The sequence below is a fragment of the Salvelinus fontinalis genome, chromosome 12 (genome assembly GCF_029448725.1).
Source record: "Salvelinus fontinalis isolate EN_2023a chromosome 12, ASM2944872v1, whole genome shotgun sequence".
Taxonomy (NCBI): Eukaryota; Metazoa; Chordata; class Actinopteri; order Salmoniformes; family Salmonidae; genus Salvelinus; species Salvelinus fontinalis.
Genome location: NC_074676.1, coordinates 51,340,295 through 51,364,466, shown reverse-complemented (window position 1 = coordinate 51,364,466; position 24,172 = coordinate 51,340,295). Strand labels below are relative to the sequence as shown.

Here is a 24,172-nt window from a genome sequence, read left to right as displayed (position 1 = left end):
TGTGACAAATACAATTTGTCATGTTTAGCGTCCTCCACCCACTGGAGTGCAGCTACTATCGCCAACAGTTAAACAGAGTATACTGCCTCCTTGAGGTTATCAAACGAGTGTAATTTGATGGATTATTTTGTGAGAACGTAATGATTTTTTAACTAACCATGTATTAATGTCCATCATGCTACATATCGCACAGGTGAGTTCTTAAACTCAGCACAGGAGAGGCATGCATGATCCGGAGATAGTCGGAAAAGACCGAATGCATTGCATTGTGGGAAAAAGGAGCCAGTCGCCATCTTGCTTTAGCGCCGCAAGTTATCAGTGCAGAATAATAACCACGTTTGAATGAATATTTTTGAGACATACGAGTGTTTTAACAATTCAATTTGAGCATATATTGCAGGTAGTGAGGTGTACGAGTGTGTAGGTGGAACACCGTGCTGTTTGTTGGAATATTTCCGACTATAGAATTAGCTAACTGGGTACGTTCGACTTGAGGTGATCATGGGTCGCTCTAGGAGTCGCAGTTCGTCCCGTTCCAAACACTCCAAAAGCAGCAAGCACAGCAAAAAACGGAGCCGGTCGCGTTCAAGGGACAAGGAGAGGACCAAGAAACGATCCAAGTCCCGTGAAGCGAAGAGGAACCGGCGCAGAGAATCGCGTTCTCGTTCCCGGTCAGCTACAGCATCGACCCGTAGGGAAAGGGAGAGAGCGGTCACACCGCCGGAGAGAATTGACATATTCGGCAGGACACTGAGCAAGAGAAGCGCCTTGGACGAAAAACAGAGAAAAGAGGAGGAGGAGAAGAAAGTCGAGATGGAAAGACAGAGGAAGATGTAAGTTGTAGCTCAATATTTTAGCCAAAATGCAAGACATGTTTGATAGGTAGCTAGCTAGCTTGCTAATACCAAATATATTGGCGCTTACTTTCTGGCTACATGGGTTAATTAGCTAGAATGCTAACAGGCATACACACAGGCATAAGCGCTAGCAAGCTAGCTGCCTACTAAATACGTGTCTTGAGGAGGCCCAAGTCAGCTATACAAGCCTGTACAATTAGACAACCGGCTAGCTAGCTAAGTCACTTGGCTGCAATTCATTTGTCTTTAGCCTAATGGAATGTATAGATTTAAATTCCTTTCATTTATGCACATGTATAGTTCTGCAGTTGTGCGTATCGGGCAATCTGGTTGGTCATTTGTCATGCATCACAAATCAACGACCTAGTGTCATGATTATGGCCTACAGTGGTTTATCTTGCTAGCCTAGCTATGTAGCCTCGCTCTGTGTCCCAAAAAGATTATCTACAACATCTCTCCTCCAAGCTGTGAGTTATGTGAGACATTATGGCCAAATGTAGTCAACGAAATATAAATTCATGATATAGGCCTTGTCACTGGTAAACTGTTTTAAAAGGGAGGGAATTCAAAACCACAGTATCTCACCTGTGAAATGAAACATGTCAGGTATCTATGCCCCTCTGGTTTTCAACTACTGAAGTCAAACCACATGACGTTCATCTGGCAGCAGCCACCTTTAATATGTACTTATGTCAGTCCAAATTAGCATTCTGGGCGAAAGTCTTAAGATAAGCCACAGTCCAGTCGGAAATGTAACGATGAACACCCAGAGGCAAAGTTACTTCTGTTTTTATCTGTTTCAGAACCACATTCCTTTACATGTCATACTGCATTATCCATGCATGTTGCACATTGCAAAACCCTGAGGCGTCACCATTTTTATAGTGCATTTCAAGAGGGAAGAAAAATGTTGATGACCTTTCTGCTTCAGCGAGCAGGTCGCATAATAAACCCCCCCCCCCCCTCCATTGTTTGTAGTTAGATGATATTGGTCTGACAGAGAAAAAAGACACGGGGGGGGGGGGGGACTTGTTGTTGGGCACCTTTTGGCCAGAGGCTGATAGACGCCCGATACCTACAACACCGTGAACTACACCTGGACTGCTGTGTGGGCTTTTACTGCCCAGCCACAGGGTCACTTAACCAGCCACACAATGTCCAATAGAGACACGGACACCAGATAAGGATACTGGTTCTAGATTTCCTGGTTGTTGTGTGTAACCAAACCAAATGAAATCAGAGAGCGGGACAGTGTCGTGTTTTTAAGTCCTGCCTGAAGCAATGTGACAACGACTCCCGATAGTCACGTCCTGTTGATAGGGCAGCTGAAACAGTTTAAAAGCATTTGAACAGTCAACAGGACGCCTGCCTTGTGTTCGTGTGCGTGACCTGACTCTTCCCCCTCGGGCATGCCGTTTGAACTGACCCACACCTACGTTTACCCCCCCCCCCCCCCCATTTCTCTGCTGCTCTGGACAAGCTCACTTCCACCCACCAATCGGGCGGGGGGGGGGGGGGTTGTCTTGTGTCACATCAGGCCCCCCCCTCATCTCCTGATGTTAATGGGTCAAATCTGTTTCCACACGTTGTATGTTAAGTACATATGTCATAATGACATGCTGCAATTCCCAAATCACTGAAACACCTTTTTATTTTTTAAACATATAGCAGCTTTATAACCCTGATAAACTTACAAATGCACAATTCCCAGACTTTGGTGCTAGGAACACAAGCATTTCACTACACCCACAATATAATCTGCTAAATATGTGTATGTGACCAATTAAAATATGATTTGTTCCTGTAGCAATATCTGACTTTATTAAAGTTGCATTGATTCAACAGTAACCTGAATATGCATTGATTGTATCATGTCACTTGTGCTACCATGTCAGCAACCCTCCCCTCTTTCTCTCGCCACCCTTGCCGAGCAGCCGGCAGGTGGAGATAGAGGAGAAGCTGATCGAGGAGGAGACGGCGCGTCGCGTGGAGGAACTGGTGGCCAAGCGGGTGGAGGAGGAGCTGGAGAAACGTAGAGATGAGATCGAGAGGGAGGTTCTGCGACGTGTGGAGGAGGCCAAGCGTATCATGGAGCGCCAGCTGTTGGAGGAGCTGGAGAAACAGAGGCAGACGGAGCTACAGGCCCAGAAGGCCAGAGAGGTAACGCTCAGTCGTTGGGAATGCAGGCACCCCTACCTCTACCCTGCCCCACTACTGCCTTCTCTGGCAAGTGCCCCCCCCCCCCCCCCCCCCCCCACCCCACCCAACTGGCTATGACATGTTTCACTGCTCCAGGGAGGGTGAGAGGGTAGGACACGGCTGCTGAGGCTCAGGATAGGTGGGTTTGGTTAGAGCTCTGTGCTTTACGGGTAGTAGACTGAGGGTTGGGTTAAAGCTCTGTGCTTTACGGGTAGTAGACTGAGGGTTGGGTTAGAGCTCTGTGCTTTACGGGTAGTAGACTGATGGTTATGTTAAAGCTCTGTGCTTTAAGGGTAGTAGATTGATGGTTAGGTTAAACCTCTGTGCTTTAAGGGTAGTAGACTGAGGGTTGGGTTAGAGCTCTGTGCTTTATGGGTAGTAGACTGAGGGTTGGGTTAGAGCTCTGTGCTTTACGGGTAGTAGACTGAGGGTTTCTAAATGGGGAAGTTAAACAGCCAATATTTGGCAGTGGACAGTCAAGACACGCAGGATTAATTTGAGACTTTTGCCATGGCCGGGTTATGACAATTTACTGACTTCATACCTTCATTTGCTCTCATCATTCTCTCCCCTCCTTCCCCATTCATACATTCCTATTCAGAATGACTCATTGACTTTTTTTATTTTTTACTTTCGTTATTGTAAATATCTAAAATAAAAAATAAAGCTCTTTTTCAAATTTGACATTTCATTATCAGTAACTGTCTCTGTGTCCAACATTCAGTGAAATGTGTTATTTCCCCAGGCAGGCAGAGAACACAGGTTTTCCCATCCACGACCCATACAAAAACAAATAGGGATGGAGAAACTTTGGCTTATTAGTTACAAATCAGTCCCTTTTTTTTGCCCAATAGTTTATTTTAGTGCTATAACGGTACATGTATTCATACTTAACCTTTCGGTACGGGGAACGAATATATACCCCCTATATAATATAAATATATATTAAATCGGGTGCAAAATGCGGACCGAATCGAGGTCCCCGTACCGAAAGGTTCAGTATGAATACAAAAAAATACAAACGCTATGCCTACGCTACGTTGTATATCTCTAGAATAAATCTGTGCTGAAAAAACAATTTCAGGCTATTCTGTTGAAACAACTAGAGCCTGTGAACACGTTGTAATCAAAATGTCAAATCTTCGTTTTGGCGAGTTTCAAACTGTTGCTTTTGTCAGGCGCAGCCGGAAACTAGTTCTGTACGATGGCGAGTGGTGGTGGGGGTCGATAAATCATAATTGTTTAAATCTCCAGTTTGGGAACATTTTTATGCTTCCCAGTAGATTACAACAGCGATGGACAGGGAATGTCACCACTGCTCACCCAAGAATAGCCTGTGCAGCTGCCAACACTAAACACGTTGACACATTTACGCCGACATCACCCTAGTATGCCTACCAAATCAGTATTCAAGCAGCCCCTTCACAGCTGATTCTGACTGGGCCAAAGAAATTACGAGCGATAGGTATGTTTATAGCTGCGGACATGCGCTCTTTCCCGATGGTTGAAAAGAATAGGGGTGTTTTTAAGCACCTCGTGAAAGTGCTCGCGCCACGTTACGAACGTCGCCCTCTCGCATCCATTTCAGCAAACGGGTAGTACCAGCTCTAATATAAGCAAAGCTAAAGCCCGAGTTGTCTGTGAATTGGCCCAATACACTCCGTGTTGCACTTCCTACAGATGGCTGGACCTCCAGGGCTACAGAGAGGATCTTAACGGTGACAGCCCATCACATTACCCTGGAGTGGAAGATGAGAAGAATGTGCTACAGACAAGCTGTCTTTTATATCTGAGCAGTGTTTACATATGGATTTCACACGCGTATTGCACTTTATTTTAGTGTTGTTGATGAGTAATCGTGTTTTAATTTTAAAGTGTTGATATGCCTGATTTGTGCTTTCATCAGGCATGTGACTCATGATCATATACTGCGCTGTGAAAAAAGTATTTTTGCCTTTTCCAATTTTTTCTTGTTTTACATATTTTTGATACTGAATGTTATCAGATCTTCAACCAAAATCTAATATTAGATAAAAGGAAACCTGAGTGAACAAATAAAACAACAATTATATTCTAGCAACAGCTGTTTCCTGAAGACTGTGTGATCAGGCTCTCTGCAGCCAATGTAAGACCTTTTAAACAGGTCAACATTCACAAGGCCGCAGGGCCAGACGGATTACCAGGACGTGTACTCCGAGCATGCGCTGACCAACTGGCAAGTGTCTTCACTGACATTTTCAACGTCTCCCTGTCCGAGTCTGTAACACCAACATGTTTTAAGCAGACCACCATAGTTCCTGTGCCCAAGAACACTAAGGTAACCTGCCTAAATGACTACTGACCCGTAGCACTCACTTCTGTAGTCATAAAGGACTTTGAAAGGCTGGTCATGGCTCACATCAACACCATTATTCCAGAAACCTTAGACCCACTCCAATTTGTTTACCGCCCCAACAGATCGATAGATGATGCAATCTCAATTGCACTCCACACTGCCCTTTCTCTCCTGGACAATAGGAACACCTATGTGAGAATGCTTTTCATTGACTACAGCTCAGCGTTCAACACCATAGTGCCCTCAAAGCTCATCCCTAAGCTAAGGACCCTGGGACTAAACACCTCCCTCTGCAACTGGATCCTGGACTTCCTGACGGGACGCTCCCAGGTGGTACTGTTAGGTTACAAAACATCTGCCACGCTGATCCTCAACACGGTGGCCCCTCAGGGGTGCGTGCTCGAGTCCCCTCCTGTACTCCCTGTTCACCCACGACTGCACGGCCAGGCACGACTCCAACACCATCATTAAGTTTTCAGACGACACAACAGTGGTAGGCCTGATCACCAACAACGACGAGACAGCCTATAGGGAGGAGGTCAGAGACCTGGCCGTGTGTGGCCAGGACAACAGCCTCTCCCTCAATGTGATCAAGACAAAGGAGATGATTGCGGACTACAGGAAAAAAGGACCGAGCACGTCCCAATTCTCATCGACGAGGGTGCAGGTTGAGAGCTTCAAGTTCCTTGGTGTCCACATCACCAACAAACTAACATGGTCCAAGCACACCGAGACAGTAGTTAAGAGGGCACGAAAAACATATTCCCCCTCGGGAGACTGAAAAGATTTGGCATGGGTCCTCAGCTCCTCAAAATGTTTTCAGCTACACCATCGAGAGCATCCTGATGGGTTGCATCACAGCATGGCATGGCAACTGCTCAGCCTCCGACCGCAAGGCACTACAGAGGGTATTGCGAACGGCCCAGTACGTTACTGCGGCCAAGCTTCCTGCCATCCAGGACCTCTATACCAGGCGGTGTCAGAGGAAGGCCCTAAACATTGTCATAGACTCCAGCCACCCGAGTCATAGAATTTTCTCTCTGCTAACGCACGGCAAGCAGTACTGGAGTGCCAAGTTTAGGTCCAAGAGGCCTCTAAACAGCTTCTACCTCCAAACCGTAAGACTCCTGAACATCAAATCAAATGGCTAACCAAACTAGTTGCATTGCCACCCCCCCCCCCCCCCCCCCTTTTACACTGCTGCTACTCTGTGTATTATCTATGCATAGTCACTTCAATAACTCTACCTACATGTACAAATTACCTCGACTAACCGGTGCCCCCGCACATTGACTCTGTACCGGTACCCCCCTGTATATAGTCTCGCTATTGTTATTTTACTGCTGCTCTTTAGTTTTTTTTCCTTTTTTTTTTCTTGTCTGTATTTTTTTTAACTGCACTGTTGGTTAGGGTCTCGTAAGTAAGCATTTCACTGTAAGGTGAATACCTGTTGTATTCGGCACATGTAACTAATAACATTTGATTATTTTATTTCATGAACAAAGTTATGCAGCACCCAATGCCCCTGTGTGAATAAGTAATTGCCCTCAGACACTCAATAACTGGTTGTGTCTCCTTCAGCTGAAATGACTGCACTGCTTTAACTTAGCGAGGTTTGTGGGTTTTTAAACATGAACTGCTCATTTCAAGTCCTGCTACAACAGATCAACTGGGACTTTGACTAGGCCATTCCAAAACTTCTAATCTGTTACTTTTTAGCCATCGGCATGTAGATTTTGATTGTGTGCTTTGAATCATTGTCTTGCTTCATGACCCAGCAGCCCTTCAGCTTCAGCTCACAGACAGATGGCTTGACATTCTCCTGTAGAGTTCTCTGAAACAGAGCAGAATTCATGGTTCCTTCTATTAAGGCAAGTCGTCCAGGTCCTGAGTCAGCAAAGTATCCTCAAACCATCACACTACCACTACCTGTGACATCAGTTGGTGTAGGTGTCTTGGAGGGCAGATAGTTTTGCCACCAGTGATGCGTTGTGCAGACCTCACTACCCTCTGGAGAGCCTTGCGGTTGAGGGCGGTGCAGTTGCCGTACCAGGCGGTGATACAGCCCGACAGAATGCTCTCGATTGTGCATCTGTAAAAGTTTGTCAGGGTTTTGGGTGACATGCCACATTTCTTCAGCCTCCTGAGGTTGAAGAGGCGTTGCTGTGCCTTCACCAAGCTGTCTGTGTGGGTGGACCATTTTTTTAAAGTTCGTCCGTGATGTGTACGCCGAGGAACTTAACTTTCCACCTACTTTCCACTACTGTTCCGTGATGTGACTGGTTTTCTTTTTGTAGTTGGTTATTTGCTGTAGACCCTGCCACATACGTCTCGTGTCTGAGCCGTTGAATTGTGACTCCACTTTGTACCTACACTGACATTTATGGAGTGTCTGGGGGCAGTTACTTTTTCACACCGGGGCATTGGGTGTTGCATAACTTTGTTAAATAAATCAAATACATATACTTATTTAAAAAAAAAAATTGTAAGTTAACTCCGGTTCCCTTTAACTAATATTAGGTTTTGGTTGAAGATCTGGTAACATTCAGTATCAAAAAGGGGGAAACTATTTTTCCCGCCACTCTATATGGTATCACACTGTATTTTCTTAAATTAAAAAGCACAACTAACTCTTGGCGTTCCATTTTCCCGCTGTACCGAAACCGACCCCTGACCCCAAATTGACAGTACGTACCGACGACAAGTAGCCTGGCGGGTAGGAGCGTTGGACAAGTTGCTGGATCGAATTAGCCCACTTGTTCCCCGGGGGCCGATGACGTGGACGCCGATTTTTAAGGCAGCCCCCCGCCCCCGCCCCTCTCTGATTCAGACGGGTTGGGTTACATGTGGAAGACACATTTCAGTTGAATACATTGTTGTACATCTGACTAGGTATCCCAATTTCTCTTAACAGTGATTTCCCCCCCCCCCCCCCCCCCCCCCCCAAACGACAGTACATTCTGAACCCTGACCCCAACATGACAATACGTACCGAACCGTGGGCTTGGTGAACCCGTTACCCCTAGTTTGGACTCCCGAGTGGCACAGCGGTCTAGGGCACTGCATCTCATTGTAAATAAGAATTTATTTATCAGTGCACCTCACTGAGTTACCCCCTCCCCCACCATCGCTTTTATTCAGCCCCCCCCCCCCCCCCCCCTTCCATTTGCAGCATTAGACCTGTCACTCCACACCACTTTCTGTTGTTGAATAAATAGCCTAATGAAAGTACGTGATTACATACACAATTTAGTTTAGTGTGTCCAATAAAGTTTATATTATCGTCGTCCTCTCTTAATCCTTGTTTTGAGTAGCTCCCATTTTTAGAAGGCATCTGCTCTGGGATACGTAACAATGACGGACCTCCATTTCCTGTTTCCTGTTTGCAAGGTCAATGGTCTCTGGTCTAACCCTGTCTGTTAATGCTACTTATTTAATATTCATATTTTTTTTTATGTTGAAAACTTAACACGGTTTTAAAGAACAAACAAGCACAGCAAATGCTCTTTATTAGATTTGACGTCCTCATGACTTGCTTCTCTTTAGGGGTGGTTTTTTTTTCATCTTTTTTTTTTCTTGATTTAATTTTGATTTCTGGACCCAACTTGTGTTAACACCATTTGACCTGAACTGGCCTGCAGACAGCTCCCAGCTCATGTGCTGTGTCCAGGCCTCCTCCACAGCTGCTGCATGTTGTCTCCATGTGAACTGAGCCAGAGAGAGCGGCTTTAAAGAGTGCGAGCTGGGCTGCAGGCGGCAGTCAAGCAGTACACAGATCAGTTTCTTAAAGAGGAAGGCCACAGGCGGGCCGGGTGCGTTTTGGTGTATGGCAGCCCCCCCCAACCCCCACCCTCCCTCCTCCCAGGAGCGCTTCTCTCTCTGCAGGGGACACAGTCTGGACGAGACAGTAAATATTCAACCGTTTTAATGCTGAATGCTTTCACCAGTTGTGTAGGTACACCGGCAAGGAAAATGCCTAGGTATACGTGCATTGGTGAGCTAAAACTATTCACTCCTTTTTTTGAATTATTTTTTTTTAAATCCTTTTTCTCTTGCTTGATAAGAAAGAAGCAAATAGATTTTTATTTATTTTTTAGAATGTTTGTTTTTGTATTTTTAAATATCTACTATGTGAGTGGGTTTCCCCTCTTCTTATATTCTCTTTAATGTCTTAATGATCCAGCGAAGGCTACAAGTCTTATTACGTTTACATTTAAGTCATTTAGCAGACGCTCTTTTCCAGAGCGACTTACAAATTGGTGCATTCACCTTATGACATCCATTATTGAGTGATTCCTGTATATGGGCAGGGCTTCTTTTCCCCTTTTGATATATGTTGTGCTCCTCTGTGTTCTGAAAGCTTTCTGCTCGACAGAGAAGAATGGATGGGAGAGGCTGGTTGTGATGGGAGGAGGCTGGTTGTGATGGGAGGAGGCTGGTTGTGATGGGAGAAGGCTGGTTGTGATGGGAGGAGGCTGGTTGGGATGGGAGGAGGCTGGTTGGGATGGGAGGAGGCTGGTTGGGATGGGAGGAGGCTGGTTGTGATGGGAGAAGGCTGGTTGTGATGGGAGGAGGCTGGTTGGGATGGGAGGAGGCTGGTTGGGATGGGAGGAGGCTGGTTGGGATGGGAGGAGGCTGGTTGTGATGGGAGGAGGCTGGTTGTGATGGGAGGAGGCTGGTTGTGATGGGAGGAGGCTGGTTGTGATGGGAGGAGGCTGGTTGTGATGGGAGGAGGCTGGTTGTGATGGGAGGAGGCTGGTTGTGATGGGAGGAGGCTGGTTGTGACACACTCCTTTGTGTAGGATGAAGACGAGTGACTGTGCCCACGTGTGTTGAGAGGTCAATAATGTATACTTGGGAGTGTGTGGGGGTGTTGGGAGTGTGTGGGGGTGCTGGGAGTGTGTGGGGGTGTTGGGGGTGTTGGGAGTGTGTATGGGGGTGTTGGGAGTGTGTATGGGGGTGTTGGGAGTGTGTATGGGGGTGTTGGGAGTGTGTATGGGGGTGTTGGGAGTGTGTATGGGAGTGTGTGTGGGGGTGTTGGGAGTGTGTGTGGGGGTGTTGGGAGTGTGTGTGGGGGTGTTGGGAGTGTGTGTGGGGGTGTTGGGAGTGTGTGTGGGGGTGTTGGGAGTGTGTGTGGGGGTGTTGGGAGTGACTGTGTGGGTGTGTGTTGGGAGTGTGTGTTGGGGGTGTTGGGAGTGTGTGTGTGTTTGGGATGTTCTGCGGCTGTATCCTGTGCTAACATGGCATTGTGTCTTTAGGAGGAAGAACGATCCAAACGGGACGAGCTGGAGAAAATCCTGGAGGAGAATAACCGCAAGATCGCTGACGCTCAGGCCAAGCTGGTAAAAACCCCTGTTTCCTCCTCCTCTGTTCCAACAGCAAACGTGGCAATTCTATTATGAATTATGGTCCTTCTTAATATTGAAATACGTGGTCTTCGTAGCTTTCATGTGAAATGCGGGTAGTGGCATTTTTGTTTTGCCGTTTGAGGGCGTAGACGTAGATTCCCAGGGCTTCTGTGAGAAACGCTACGTTAGTACAGCACGGTAACGCACCCTGGCACCGGCTTTGCAGTGATGGTTATCAGTAACCATTAACAATAAGTGTTTCTTCTTCCCCTTCGCCTGTTTTTATCATCTGTTTCTGAAACTTGACTCCATTTTGTAAGATTTATTTTTATTTGGGCATTTACAAGTCACGAATTGTGGTAAACAACAACAAACTGATTCTAATAAGGTCTTGGTGGGGCTCAGAAAACATCAACAGTTTGTGGGCATTTTGGCATTGCAGGATCTCTATCCTGACCCTGGTGTGTGTGTGTGTCCACCAGGCTGAGGAGCAGTTGCGTATCGTAGAGGAGCAGAGAAAGATTCACGAGGAGAGGATGAAGCTGGACCAGGATCGGCAGCGGCAGCAGAAGGAGGAACAGAAAATGATCCTGGGCAAGGGAAAGTCCCGGCCCAAGCTCTCCTTCTCCCTCAAAGCCACCGAATGAGTCTCTCATCCCTCCTCTCTTCCTTCTCATCCCACCCACCTCTCTGCTCCTCCTCCTCTCTGGAACGCTAGCTGTGTGGAAGGCTGAAGGAAGGGTGGCCCACGGCGCTGTCCTGCCACGCCCTGCTCCACAGACCTTTCCCAACCAAGCCTTGGAGGGAGGCCCGCCCCCCTTCAAACACCTGTCTCGCCGCTTGACCCCTTTGACCCCCCCTCCCACCCACCCAGTGACTATTGTTTGTGTTTTTATTTTTTAATTTTATTTTTAAGGATCTGATCTGTCATGTACAAAACTGTCACTACGTGGTCCTCTTACTGTGGCCCACGAGTGGTTGAGTCCCCTCTGTTTCTGTAGGGTAAGTGTTTTTCTGTTGAAGCTTATTAAAACTGTGGGCTTTATGAGTTGGCCTAGGCTTTCCCTGTGCCGTATGTGTCTAAAGTAGAAAGCTGATTTCCCAAGCAGGGCTAGCCTAAAGTGATGCTGCAGGCAGGGCTAGCCTAAAGTGATGCTGCAGGCAGGGCTAGCCTAAAGTGATGCTGCAGGCAGGGCTAGCCTAAAGTGATGCTGCAGGCAGGGCTAGCCTAAAGTGACGCTGCAGGCAGGGCTAGCCTAAAGTGACGCTGCAGGCAGGGCTCGCCTAAAGTGACGCTGCAGGCAGGGCTCGCCTAAAGTGACGCTGCAGGCAGGGCTCGCCTAAAGTGACGCTGCAGGCAGGGCTCGCCTAAAGTGACGCTGCAGGCAGGGCTCGCCTAAAGTGACGCTGCAGGCAGGGCTCGCCTAAAGTGACGCTGCAGGCAGGGCTCGCCTAAAGTGACGCTGCAGGCAGGGCTCGCCTAAAGTGACGCTGCAGGCAGGGCTCGCCTAAAGTGACGCTGCAGGCAGGGCTCGCCTAAAGTGACGCTGCAGGCAGGGCTCGCCTAAAGTGACGCTGCAGGCAGGGCTCGCCTAAAGTGACGCTGCAGGCAGGGCTCGCCTAAAGTGACGCTGCAGGCAGGGCTCGCCTTTACTCGGTAAAGCACGGTGACCTCCACCCGACAGGTTGATCTTCAACCTCCCCACACCTCACATCAGATGTTTTTAAACTCACGTTTCTCCTCGGTTTAGATGTAGCATCAAATACAAGGACAAGGAGACCCCACTGCTGCACAGAGGAACCCAGGCCAATTCCCAATCTGCCCATGGAGCTGGTCAGGCTGGAACAGGATACGAGTGTCATCCATGGTCAGGAGGGGTGGGGGGGGACGAGACGAGAGACATTTCCTGTATGATGTAATATTTAGCGTCTCTGTGGTGTCCTACTCCTGTGAGTTAATATATGAAATGAATCCAAACAGCAAGGGATTTATTAATCGTGCATCATTTTACTGAACTGTTACTGTTTACATCTGAGTGAGTTGTGCTCTGAAGTAGACTGTTTCAGACCTCCTTAGTTTGTCTAGTTTATTAACTTCCCCCTTTGTTAGGGTCCCCGTTAACTCACTATTGGTTCCTAAAGGATGTCCAAGTCCAGGTGAGATTGACTAGCTACATGGTTTAGGTCTGACAGAGAGAGAGAAAGAGAGAGAGTGTGTGTGTGTGTCTGACAGAGAGAGAGTGTGTGTGTGTGTGTGTGTGTGTGTGTGACAGTATGTATGGCTGACCGCTGGTAAGAGGCTTCATGAGTAAGTGAAATTTGTCTTGTGGTAATTTCCTCAACTTGTTAATGGGGACTGAACAATTTACCAATAAATCCATTGAATGCTTTCAAGTGTCTCGGGTTGTGTCTTCTGTTCAATGGTTATTTCCCATTGGCCACTTGTTGACAAAATATCTAATTGGTCAGAAGACCAATTATGGGAAATATCAGAATTGGGCTGCATGTGTAAACCGCTGATAACCACGTTTCTATGCAAGTAAAGTCCATATATATAAAAAATCAGGAAAGATGCGATGGTAATAGGAAGTTTTGGGTACTATATTATGAACGCTGACATTTATTCATTCGACATGGTGTGGTCTTTTTGTGTCAGTAAAAATGTAATGTCGAGAGAATGGCCAGCCAGTTAGTGAAAATAGTGGTGGAAACGTCTTTATGAGGTAATACTAATATCAACGTCAACTTGGGAATCACACGATGATATGGTTGTGTGGTCCTCTCACTAAACCTACCGGAAAACCATGCACTTTTATTAGTCTACTGCATAAATAAATTGATAATCAACGTCAGAGTGGTGAAAGTGCATAGTGATATTGATGCTCGTTTCCAATCGATATTGAAGATCTTCTGGTGACATGATGATCAATGCTTGACTGCCGTTTTGACAAATACAAATATTCTTGCTCTTTTACACAATAATGTGTACTGAATCTGCGAGCTGTTGGCTAGAGCGTACTGTCGAGACCAGAGTGGGCACATTTTAGCTGTTTAAAGCAACAGCTTTTGTGAACAAAACTTTTGGTAGTGTTGGAAACGCATTGAACTTTAGATTTGTATTCGGTACATGAACACGAGTTAAATACAATCTTTAAGCGAAAATGTCGGTTTTTGTGCGCACTGTGATCATGCGCTGATTATCCCCACCCAACAACTCAGTTTAGTGAAAACGCCACTGGTGTGGAAAATGCTCATATTTTCTTTATGTAAATATAATATTTACATGTAAATCTGTCGCCAATTGGATGGAAAACTAGCTAATGCATCACTATTTTCTCATAGGATTTTCCCCAATGAGCCACATTCCAGGGGATTGTTTCGTTTTGAACTGCATCACAGTTTGTAACCGTTTTTTACAGTTTATAACGGTGTGCATTTTCTCATTTATCTACTGTAACCTTTAGCATCGATGAACGTCTGAACATCTTGAAGAACAATCTGGCCTTAATGGCGTGTACTCTTAATGGCCACCCTTCAGAGCCTGGTTCCTCTCTAGGTTTCTTCCTAAGTTCCTGCCTTTTCTAGTGAGTTTTTCCTAGCCACGGTTCTTCTACATCTGCAATGCTTTCTGTTTTGGGGTTTTAGGCTGGGTTTCTGCATAGCACTTTGTGTCATCTGCTGATGTAAAAAGGGCTTTATAAAGACATTTGATTTATGATACGATTTATATTTGATTTTAGGAATGAAGAGGATGATGACATTTGCATTTTAAAATAAATTCGTTTGTGTATTTGGACAGTTGATCTTAGCAGTGATGTGAATTCACGATAATGATTTTTTGGAAGACGGGAGCTGACTGGAGTCTCTGTCACTAAACTTCCAGGTGGATCACACACAGGACGTTGTGCCAAAAGGTTCAAAATGAAATGTTTGAAATCCTGGACGTAAGAGCGACCGTCCATCCTTAAATGACCGCTATGTCCGTGCTGGAACCTCTACTTTTAAAGCCAACCCGGTTAATTGGAGACAGTGACGTTCTCTCTCTCTCTCTCTAGAACACGTACACAGAAACTAAAGTGCCAAGACAAATATGTCACTATTGTAACACATCTGAAAGTGCCCGTCAGCGTTGAAACGACGCATTAGGTCGGGGAAGACTTTGGAACATTATAGAATAGGTCACTTTAAATGACAAGTGTGTTTACTGGGTTTTCAGCGGCAGGGTGCATGCATAGTGAGTTCAGCAGGACTCAGTTTGACCCCGTTACAGGTTCAGGACACCCACCCATAGACCTGAGATGTTCTCCGTGTCATGTTGGTAACACCAAAGACGAGAGCAACTGAATAAACAGAGGTTCGACCATTGAAAACTCAGTCCCGCTGGTTAGCGGGGCTTTCAAGTGAGAGAAGGGGGGGAAAAAAGGGAAAGTTTAGCCACATCAAGTCTATTCGATGTTGTTTGTTTGAAGTAGGCTACAGTACAATAGCCAGTAATGATAAAAGTAACACAAAGGACAACCATTTTCCATTACAGGCTACTCTATTTTCTGCCTAAATTACTTTGCCCAAAAATGTTTTTTCCAGCAGTGTAGGCTAGCCTACAGCAGACAGACACCATCAATGATAGCCACACATTAAATTCAATTGAAGACGTGTATAGTTTCTATTTTAAGTTAAGATAAATATATTTAAACATTTCACACACATTCCTATGAATGTTTCTCTTTTAACAACGCTATGCTTTAGGCCTAGTGTTAACGCAGGCTTTTTATTACCTAGTTATGCAATTCAAGGCTGATTGCAGATGGAACGTTTGAAAGTATTAGAGGACTAATTTCTAGCTAAACGATATGGGGCGGTTTCACATGAATAGTCCTGGAATAAAAAGCAAGCTCAATCGACAATCTCCATTGAAAGTTTTTTTTTTTAGACTAGGACAATTCTTAATATGTGTCCGGGAAATTGCCCCTAAATTATGATAATAATAATAATAATAATGACAATAATAATAACATGGTTATTGAAATAGGCTTACTCTTTTGAACCGTCTAGTGTTTAACTTTTTGCTGTTTTAAGGAGACATAATTCCTGGCAACAAATGTACTATGATTATTATATAACATTTCACAACAGACCTAATTCACAATGGACCTATTTTATTATTAGTACATTTGACATTTTAGTAATTTATCAGACGCACTTAACCAGAGCGATGTACATAGGCCTTAATAATGATCTGTCTTACAATATATATATATATTGTTTAAAAGTGTACTATTCAGAAACTTAACCAATGTGTTGAAGAGAGTTTGTGTGCATTTTCCGAATCCTTGCTAGACTTGCTGACTGACAGCCTACCCAGGAAAAGCGCAGAGCAATCACTAGCGATTGTTTACGGCTAATAGGGGGGATATTTTTAAGACTGAGGAACTCGGCGCTTCCTCTCTTCTCCCGAAGGCAGCATATTATCTGGAATCCTGACACTATTCCATTACACTTCCTATTGTTTATTCAGAGAAGGTCAAAGGATTAAGCGTCTATATAGGCTTCACTTTTTTATTAGTTCACTTTACCTTCTGTGGACTCATACAATTAAGATGAACTTTTTACATTTGCACTTTGTAAGCACAAGCATCCGTTACTTTATAACATTCCCATGTTTATGTAGATATTTTGTTATTCCTCCTTAACCGTTCGTTCATCTTTCGTTTTGAATTTATCATATGTTCTTAGCCTAATCTTAGCCAAATAAACATAAATTCGACGGCGGACATTCTATCCGTGTAGATCCGGCCGGTAAAGTCGCGCAAAGTCTCACTTTGCGGTGTGTTGATTCTAGTCAAGAGGATCGGAACGCCGGCACCGCAGGCGCATTCCACCCTGGTTCCCAAATGATCTATCTCGTGCGATTTACAGCCCATTTTATCAGCTAAACAAGCAGTGCAATAAGCATTTGTAGCCTTAAATACATCACTGACTAAATTAAGCTATTCGGAAGTGTGAAAACGTCCCACGTTTGGACGGACACGTGTAATTTAGTTTGAAACGGTGCGTGGGTTAAAATGGCTCATCAAATCTGCGGCCATTACACTAATTACAGGTTACCTTGAGCTGTCTCAATTTACTATAAAAGTACATTTTAGCTTCCATTAGGAGATTCTCATAACAAAAACGATGCGAATGTTGTTCTATAGGCCTAACATCTAGAAATCACATTGTTGTAGACTGGTGGTGGTAAGTTTGTAATAACTTAATGATAATAATGACAATAATTATTATAATAATTATAGCCTTATAATTAAATAAAGAATTCGAGTTAGAATATAATCAAACACTGAAACGATAAACCATAGATTTGTGTTTTATAAATAGCCATATTGGTTGATGATAAATTACATAATTATCGATCATAAAGATTCAGATTCTCTCTTTGAATGACTTATTGGTCAATTTTGATCAACCATTTGCATAAAAGATTATTAAAATAAATATTCGATTGTTCAAAACGTTCACTCACCCTTCTCCGAGCATCCGCTAGTGTGCGCTGTTGCCTTTTGCAAAGAAAGTTCCCTTCAACGCCTTGTCGTTTGAGGCGGTTGATGTGGATCCCAATCTGGGACGTTTCATATACATTCTGACATAGGCCCTACAATATTACTACACACGTCGTGAATGTTTTGTGGATATTTTTTGTTGTTGTTGTGGAGTATTTTGATAATAACATAGGAATGTCATCAAGCCAATAAATCAAGTGTTAACCGCAAATGTGCGAAGTTACCTATTACAAATAAAGATCGAGTCACTTTATCACGCCGAGTTAAATAAAGGTTCAATTTAAATGTTAAAAACAAATCACTTGCTTAATATTCTTGACATATCACATCCCCTGAGTATTATACTTGACCTACATCGTGTTGCTTAACGCGATGTTCTGAGAACAGCCTGAACGTCATCTATATTATCACTTTATTTTAAAGATCGTTTTTTGAGATATAATTTCTCTCTTGGTCAATGCACTATTAATACAATATAACGTCATTTGACTGCTTCTTCAATTCTATTCCGTTCGCTATTACTGCTGTTTTGCAGTTGAACCAGTCGGCCGAGTTGCCTCGTTTGATTGACAGGAGTAGTCCTATTGACTTTCGGGACAAGTGCCCAATGAGGAGCAACGTGGGCGGAGTCACTGTAAAACAAGCTCTGCCAAATAGTCTGAATCCCGGTCAGTTGCAGTTACTTGCAATACAGACTCTGCGCAGCATTCAAGCGTTCAAGCATCGCTATACGTTTTCGCCCAAAGCATTTCATTCGGATCTGCAGGATTCAAACCACAGCAGTTCATTTGTAACCGAAATGGACCCCATAGTATGACAACTTTCATTTGACTTGATTTGTTTTTTTCATTGTCATATTTGATATCTATTTTTCTTCATCCGATATCATTGATTTTTCTTAATTTTTCTACTCTCATCCACAATTCATTGGCAGCCAGTTTTGCTCACGAACACCCAGCTCTAAAGGGAATATTGTATCTCGAGCCGATCTCTCTCTTTCTGTCGTTCCTGCTGCTATTCGAGAGGAGCTCGCGCACTTTGGATTGGTACCTTGACTGGTTTCCCAAGAACCGGAACAAACGGGGGATTTATTCTTTGCTTTGCGCTTGTGGAAGTGGACAACGGCGGTGACAGGGTCGCCGTTCCGTTGTGAGGAATGTACCCTGTGCTCAGGTCGGCTCGCTGAGGGAGAATATTAACGCGCTATCGTTTTCTTCTCTCTGAATGAAAGACTGCTTTTGCACCTTTGGTTTTGTATTCCCGAGGTGCTTGAATAAAGGGACTAACTCGGCAGCAGGAAATCATCCTGGAGATGCACTACATTTGATTGGTTTTACGCATTCACTATTTCGTCCCTTTTTTTCTTCTTCCATTTTCAGATCGTGATATTTAGAGTTTAATTGCCTCAGTCATTCTCTTGGGCGTTTCACGTCTCTCTTTTTTTGGACATATAATTTCGGATCGGATTGTGATCCTCCCGAAAGACAGTAATAATGGGGGACTCGATGTGGAGATATTATTTAGGAGTTTGGTTTATTGCGTGCAAGGTGATCTTGACCAGGGCGATCATTATGGACGCCATATATTGGAACACAACAAATACAAAGTAAGTGAAGCACGCGTCGACCACCACTCATTCAACAAGGGGAAATTGCATATATATTGAATTCAATTTATTTTGGGGTAAAGACATGATTTAGCGCAGTCCATGACCTTTGTAAATAAGGCTTGTCACGATATCTTATAAACAAGGTGTCCATATAAATACCTGACATGATAGCTGTAATATTCCCTAAAGGTTAAATTGACAGAATAGCTCATTGACATACATTTTATGGAGTTTGTTTTGTTGTTGCGTTGAGGCGGTTTGGCGCCGACGGCCACGGCCACGCACCGGGCGAAGGTGGTAACGTACTTAGACGTACATAGGCGATACAAAACCTCTGTTGATAGCGAGATGATGAATGCTAGTGCGGTATTTTGTAGTTTTGTATTATTTCGTAGGTGTTTACTGAAGATGTTATGGTGGTCAGGTGTTTACGGAAAGTCTGCTTATAAACACGCTGTGGTTACAGTTCAGACAAACTTACTTTCAAATATATATATATATATACGCTCCACCTCTCTGGTCAATAATAGTCAGATATACTTCACTAAATTATGATAAAATCGTAATATTTTGAACACAAATGGAGACCTATAAGATACCCTTCCATGTATGTTTGTTTATTTTAGTCTCTTCCGCACACGTTTGAATAAATAACATTATACATGCACTTTGGTGTAGCCTATTAAACACATCCATGACGTTTTACGCGAATGGTATTAGCCAATATGAAAATAAATGTATGACATATTTGTAATTGTAGACTATTCACAGAAAGTTAGACCACAGGTCGTATTAGTTGACAATAGCTTTAGTGCGCTGTATGCCTATTCGTCCTATAGCTGTTCTATGGACCAATGATTTTGTTTGGTAGGCCTATTCAACTTTATAATATACAGCATGAGGCCCAGTCTAAATTAGTAGACCGACTTGATCTTAGCATCTACATACAGTAAAAAGGGTATAATATGTGAAGAAGTATGATAGTATAATCACTAAAAACCTTTATTAGGTCTGTATATTCCCCTTTCATTTGCGGTCTCATTTAACAACCATCACTAACTCAAACTAGACCCATGAAAATGAAGAGATGAATTATGCATTAAACATCGCAACCTCAGACGAGGAATTTCAGGGGGTCAAACCCCAATGGCGAGGCTCTCTTCTTTGTGCCAATTTCCACACGGCGTAACTCGGATTTGCTTGATAATTAAAACTTTTGGCTTCAATTCAACAAGGAGCTTGCATTCCCCAGCGACCCCCCTCCTAAACAGGCCTGAATAAATACTCATGAAACAAGTGGTATCGGGAACGTTATGACAGATAGACTAACAGGTGTCCATTGCAGATTTTACTTCATGATTGATAAGCATCACAGTTTTACGGATGCGCGCTCTTCTCTCGTCAGATTATCTTCAGACATTACAGTCTGTGCGATCTGACGGTGTTGACTTCATTGCTGTGGCATTTGTCGTCGGAATTCATGAGCGGATTTCAGTTTTTGTGCTGTTGAGCTTGGAACCTACGGAACAGTTGCTATGCCGCATGCGTATAGAGGTCTGGCTTTTGCCTGTAGGCTTTTGCGGCTGTGGAATGGTGGTAGCAACACCCGTTTGCATTTAGCAGGAAGATCGATGATTGGCAGAAGTCGTTGTCAATGAAACGCCTGTAAATATCTACCAAATACGTTTTTTTTTTGTTTCTATTGATTTTAGACCCACAATTTACGGTACATCATTTGAAATCATTACATCGGCGTCGGAGCGAGTGAGATGAAGATATGGAGATAAACGGAACTCATTAGATTATGGTTTGGCTGAAGGTGGGGGAGGCGAGGAGTTGAGTGGGTCTGTAGCGAGACGATTGATGCGGGTACAACACGTTCGCAATGACGCCTGCTTTGCGTTAAGCTGTTGGTCACACACTCCAAGTGCAGTGTGACTTTACTTAAGCAAACGTTTAACCTCCGTCGTGACACATTGTTGTCTATCGAGTGTGAAAAACAACATCAAATATAACATTCTTCATTTCTGACATCATCAAATAAATCAGTCAATTAATTGATTGGTGGCCTATACCTAGTCTATATGCCTTTCAAAGTCTATTCTGCTAATCTATCTTAACTTTGTTTTATAGGCCTAGTCCTCCAAAAATATAGAAAAATATAGGCCTATGTGTTTGTAGAAATAACCCATATTTTATATTCTTTAAAGGGAACATTCTTCATTGATAGCAGTAAATGCATGCCTTTAAAATTGCTGTGTGTCATTTAACGTGGCATGTTACTCTTCCTATTGAAATAAAGTGTTCACCCTCGAAGCAAGTATAGGCGTTAACCAGGCAGCGGGGCATTCCACGGAATTAGCTTGTGTGCACATTCTTTACGTTCTGTCTGGGTGACGAGGTGATGTTATTCTATAGTCATATAGACACTATTGTGTAGACAGGAACATTTTGGACCTCAGCAATTCACCTTTTCTATATTCTGCTGACAGAATTACAAAGTTAAATCAACTTTACCTCACTTGAATATGCCTACAGTACTTAGTCATATTGGGCCTTGTTAAAAAACAAGCCTCAATTCATGTTGAGTGTCTAGTCTTAAAAGACAACAGATCCATAAAACATTTGACTGAATTGTAATTTCAAACTTTCAAAGATATAAGATTTACAGGCTTATTACTAACAGAGCGTTAACATCTTTGATTCTCACGTACAACAATATGTTGAGTCTTTCTCGCTAGGAGTTTGAGTAGTGTTCTTTAACATTCACGGAGGGTGTTACAATGGGCCACACTTTGCCTTGCTTTTAAGGTTTGTGTGTAGGCTGAGAGAGTGGAAAAGGTTGGAGCTATGCACTCTCTCTGTGGTCTGTGTGTGTCTGTACTGTGTGTGTGTCTGTACTGTGTGTGTGTGTGTGTGTGTCTGTGGTCTGCGCGGGTGTGTGTGTACTGTGTACTGTGTGTGTATCTCTAGTGTGTGTGTGTACTGTGTGTGTATCTGTACTGTGTGTGTGTGTCTGTGGTCTGCGCGGGTGTGTGTGTGTGTACTGTGTGTGTGTCTGTAATGTGTGTGTGTGTCTGTGGTCTACGCGGGTGTGTGTGTGTACTGTGTGTGTATCTGTAGTGTGTGTGTGTACTGTGTGTGTGTCCCATACATGCAGAGGAGAAATCTCACACCATGGGCCCTCAGTGTTGTTTACGCTTTACTACTTTACTACTTTACAACTTTACTAACATACTACTATACTACTTTACAACTTTACTACCATACTACTATACTACTTTACTACTTTACAACTTCACTACCATACTACTTTACTACTTTACTACCGTACTACTTTACTACTTTACAGTTTTACAACTTTACTACCATGCTACCATACTACTTTACTATCATACTACTTTACTATTTTACTACCATACTACCATACTACTTTACTACCATACAACTTTAATACCATACTACTTTACTACTTTACTACCATACTACTTTACTACCATACTACTTTACTACCATACTACTTTACAGTTTTACTACTTTACTACCGATGCCTGAGCCTCCTCAGAAAGACCAGAACCCATGCCCCTTTCCTCTAGTAATCCATTTTGTAGTTGGGGGCAAGAAACAAAAGGGAGGTCTGCTTTACACGGTTTATGTGAAGGAACAGTCCCTCTTTTCCAGTGCAGTTCATTAAGAGATTACATAGAACCCAGGGCCTTTGTGGGAGACGGGGGCACATCTATGCCTCCTTTTGTGAATAGGGGGGGTGGGGGGAAGAAGATGTAGATCCACTATGAATGAGTGACGAGGACAGGCTAAATGTTGTAATGTTGCCCTCGTCCCTCCATCCATCTTACCCACATCACCAAACTACCCAGGGAGTCCCCACTGATTCTCTCTCTCTCTCTCTCTCTCTCTCTCTCTCTCTCTCTCTCTCTCTCTCTCTCTCTCTCTCTCTCTCTCTGTCTCTCTCTGTCTCTCCTCTCTCTCTCTCTCTCTCTCTCTCTCTCTCTCTCTCTCTCTCTCTCTCTGTCTCTCTCTCCTCTCTTTTGCCTTTCTCCTCTCTTCTCTCTGTCTCTCTAAGAAATGAAAGGAACGTAAAGAAAAGAAATCCCCTTATTTTACTTTATCTCTCTGTCCAGCGTGGAAGGGAGGGTGGGGTTAGGCTGGGATTGAAGAGAGAAAATAGAAAGAGAAAGAAAGGGAGGTCAAGAAAGAGAGGGATTGAGGGGAGGAGAGTGGAAACATCCCGTGTTAACACAGTGTACTGAGAGGAAGGGTTCAATAGACATTTTTCCCATGACAACGCCCGGAAGAAAAGTTGACGATTAAGATCGTCATTTATGAAAATCGGGAAGCAGGAAGTGAGAGCAGAAAGTATGGGCCTCTAGGAGTTGTGGGGTAATTATGGCTGGGCTGAGGAGAGTGGGCCTCTAGGAGTTGTGAGGTAATTATTGCTGAGATGAGGAGGCATACATAGGCCTGGATTAGAGGACGAAAGTTGGGCCGAAGGTATATATAGAGAGAGAGAGCGAGGAGGAGAGAGGGAGAGATAGGGATAAAGAGAGAGAGCGAGAGAGGAGAAGAGAGAGATAGGGATACAGAGAGAGAGAGAGTGAGAAGGAGAGAGGGAGAGATAGGGATAAAGAGATAGAGAGAGTGAGGAGGAGAGAGTGAGGAGGAGAGAGTGAGGAGGAGAGAGTGAGGAGGAGAGAGGGAGAGATAGGGATAAAGAGAAGAGATTGAGGAGGAGAGAGAGATAGGGATAAAGAGAGAGAGAGAGAGTGAGGAGGAGAGAGGGAGAGATAGGGATAAAGAGAGAGAGAGTGAGGAGGAGAGAGAGAGAGAATGAGGAGGAGAGAGAGAGTGAGGAGGAGAGAGAGAGAGAGTGAGGAGGAGAGAGGGAGAGATAGGGATAAAGATAGAGAGAGTGAGGAGGAGAGAGAGAGAGAGAGGAGGTTACAGCACGGCAGAGTGGCTGGATTAACTCCTGCTAGCCCTTGTCTCTCCTCATTGTCTCCTAGACTAATGCATCTCCATATTGGGCTGATGATTGAAAGTCAGACACAGCAGTCTACCCCCTCCTCCCTCTGTGTTGTGTTCCATCGCTCTATAGTCTGCTCCTCGGTTATCCTCCCTCTTTTCAGTGTTTTCTTAGAACACTGGGGTAGAGGAGCAGTAGGCTATTGTGACAGGCTTATGTTGTCATTGTGGCGGGCCACATAAATAGCAAGCCAGGTTTTTAGGAACAACAGATAGAGGGATGGAGA

At 44.1% G+C, this 24,172-nt stretch overlaps 2 protein-coding genes across 3 annotated transcripts in view; both read left to right on the top strand.

The window, feature by feature from the left end:
• Positions 1-262: 262 nt before the first annotated feature.
• On the top strand, positions 263-13,133 carry LOC129867591 (arginine and glutamate-rich protein 1-B-like). Of its 2 annotated transcripts, none has more exons than XM_055941095.1 (4): positions 263-833; positions 2,753-3,017; positions 10,650-10,733; positions 11,222-13,133. In XM_055941095.1, exons 1-4 carry the CDS (start codon positions 502-504, stop codon positions 11,384-11,386), a joined length of 846 nt encoding a protein of 281 aa, XP_055797070.1. In that variant the 5' UTR covers positions 263-501; the 3' UTR covers positions 11,387-13,133. The 2 variants fall into 2 exon arrangements, with proteins under 2 accessions (XP_055797070.1, XP_055797071.1); XM_055941096.1 differs by having other exon boundaries at positions 264-833; positions 2,792-3,017.
• A 4,824-nt stretch (positions 13,134-17,957) lies between these two features.
• LOC129866579 (ephrin-B2a-like) overlaps positions 17,958-24,172 on the top strand; it is a gene marked incomplete at its 3' end in the record, with an annotated part of 13,714 nt that continues 7,499 nt past the window's right edge. The window contains exon 1 of the mRNA XM_055939328.1: positions 17,958-18,899. Within this exon, the coding sequence (XP_055795303.1) occupies positions 18,787-18,899 (113 nt within the window). The remainder of the gene's footprint in view (positions 18,900-24,172) is intronic.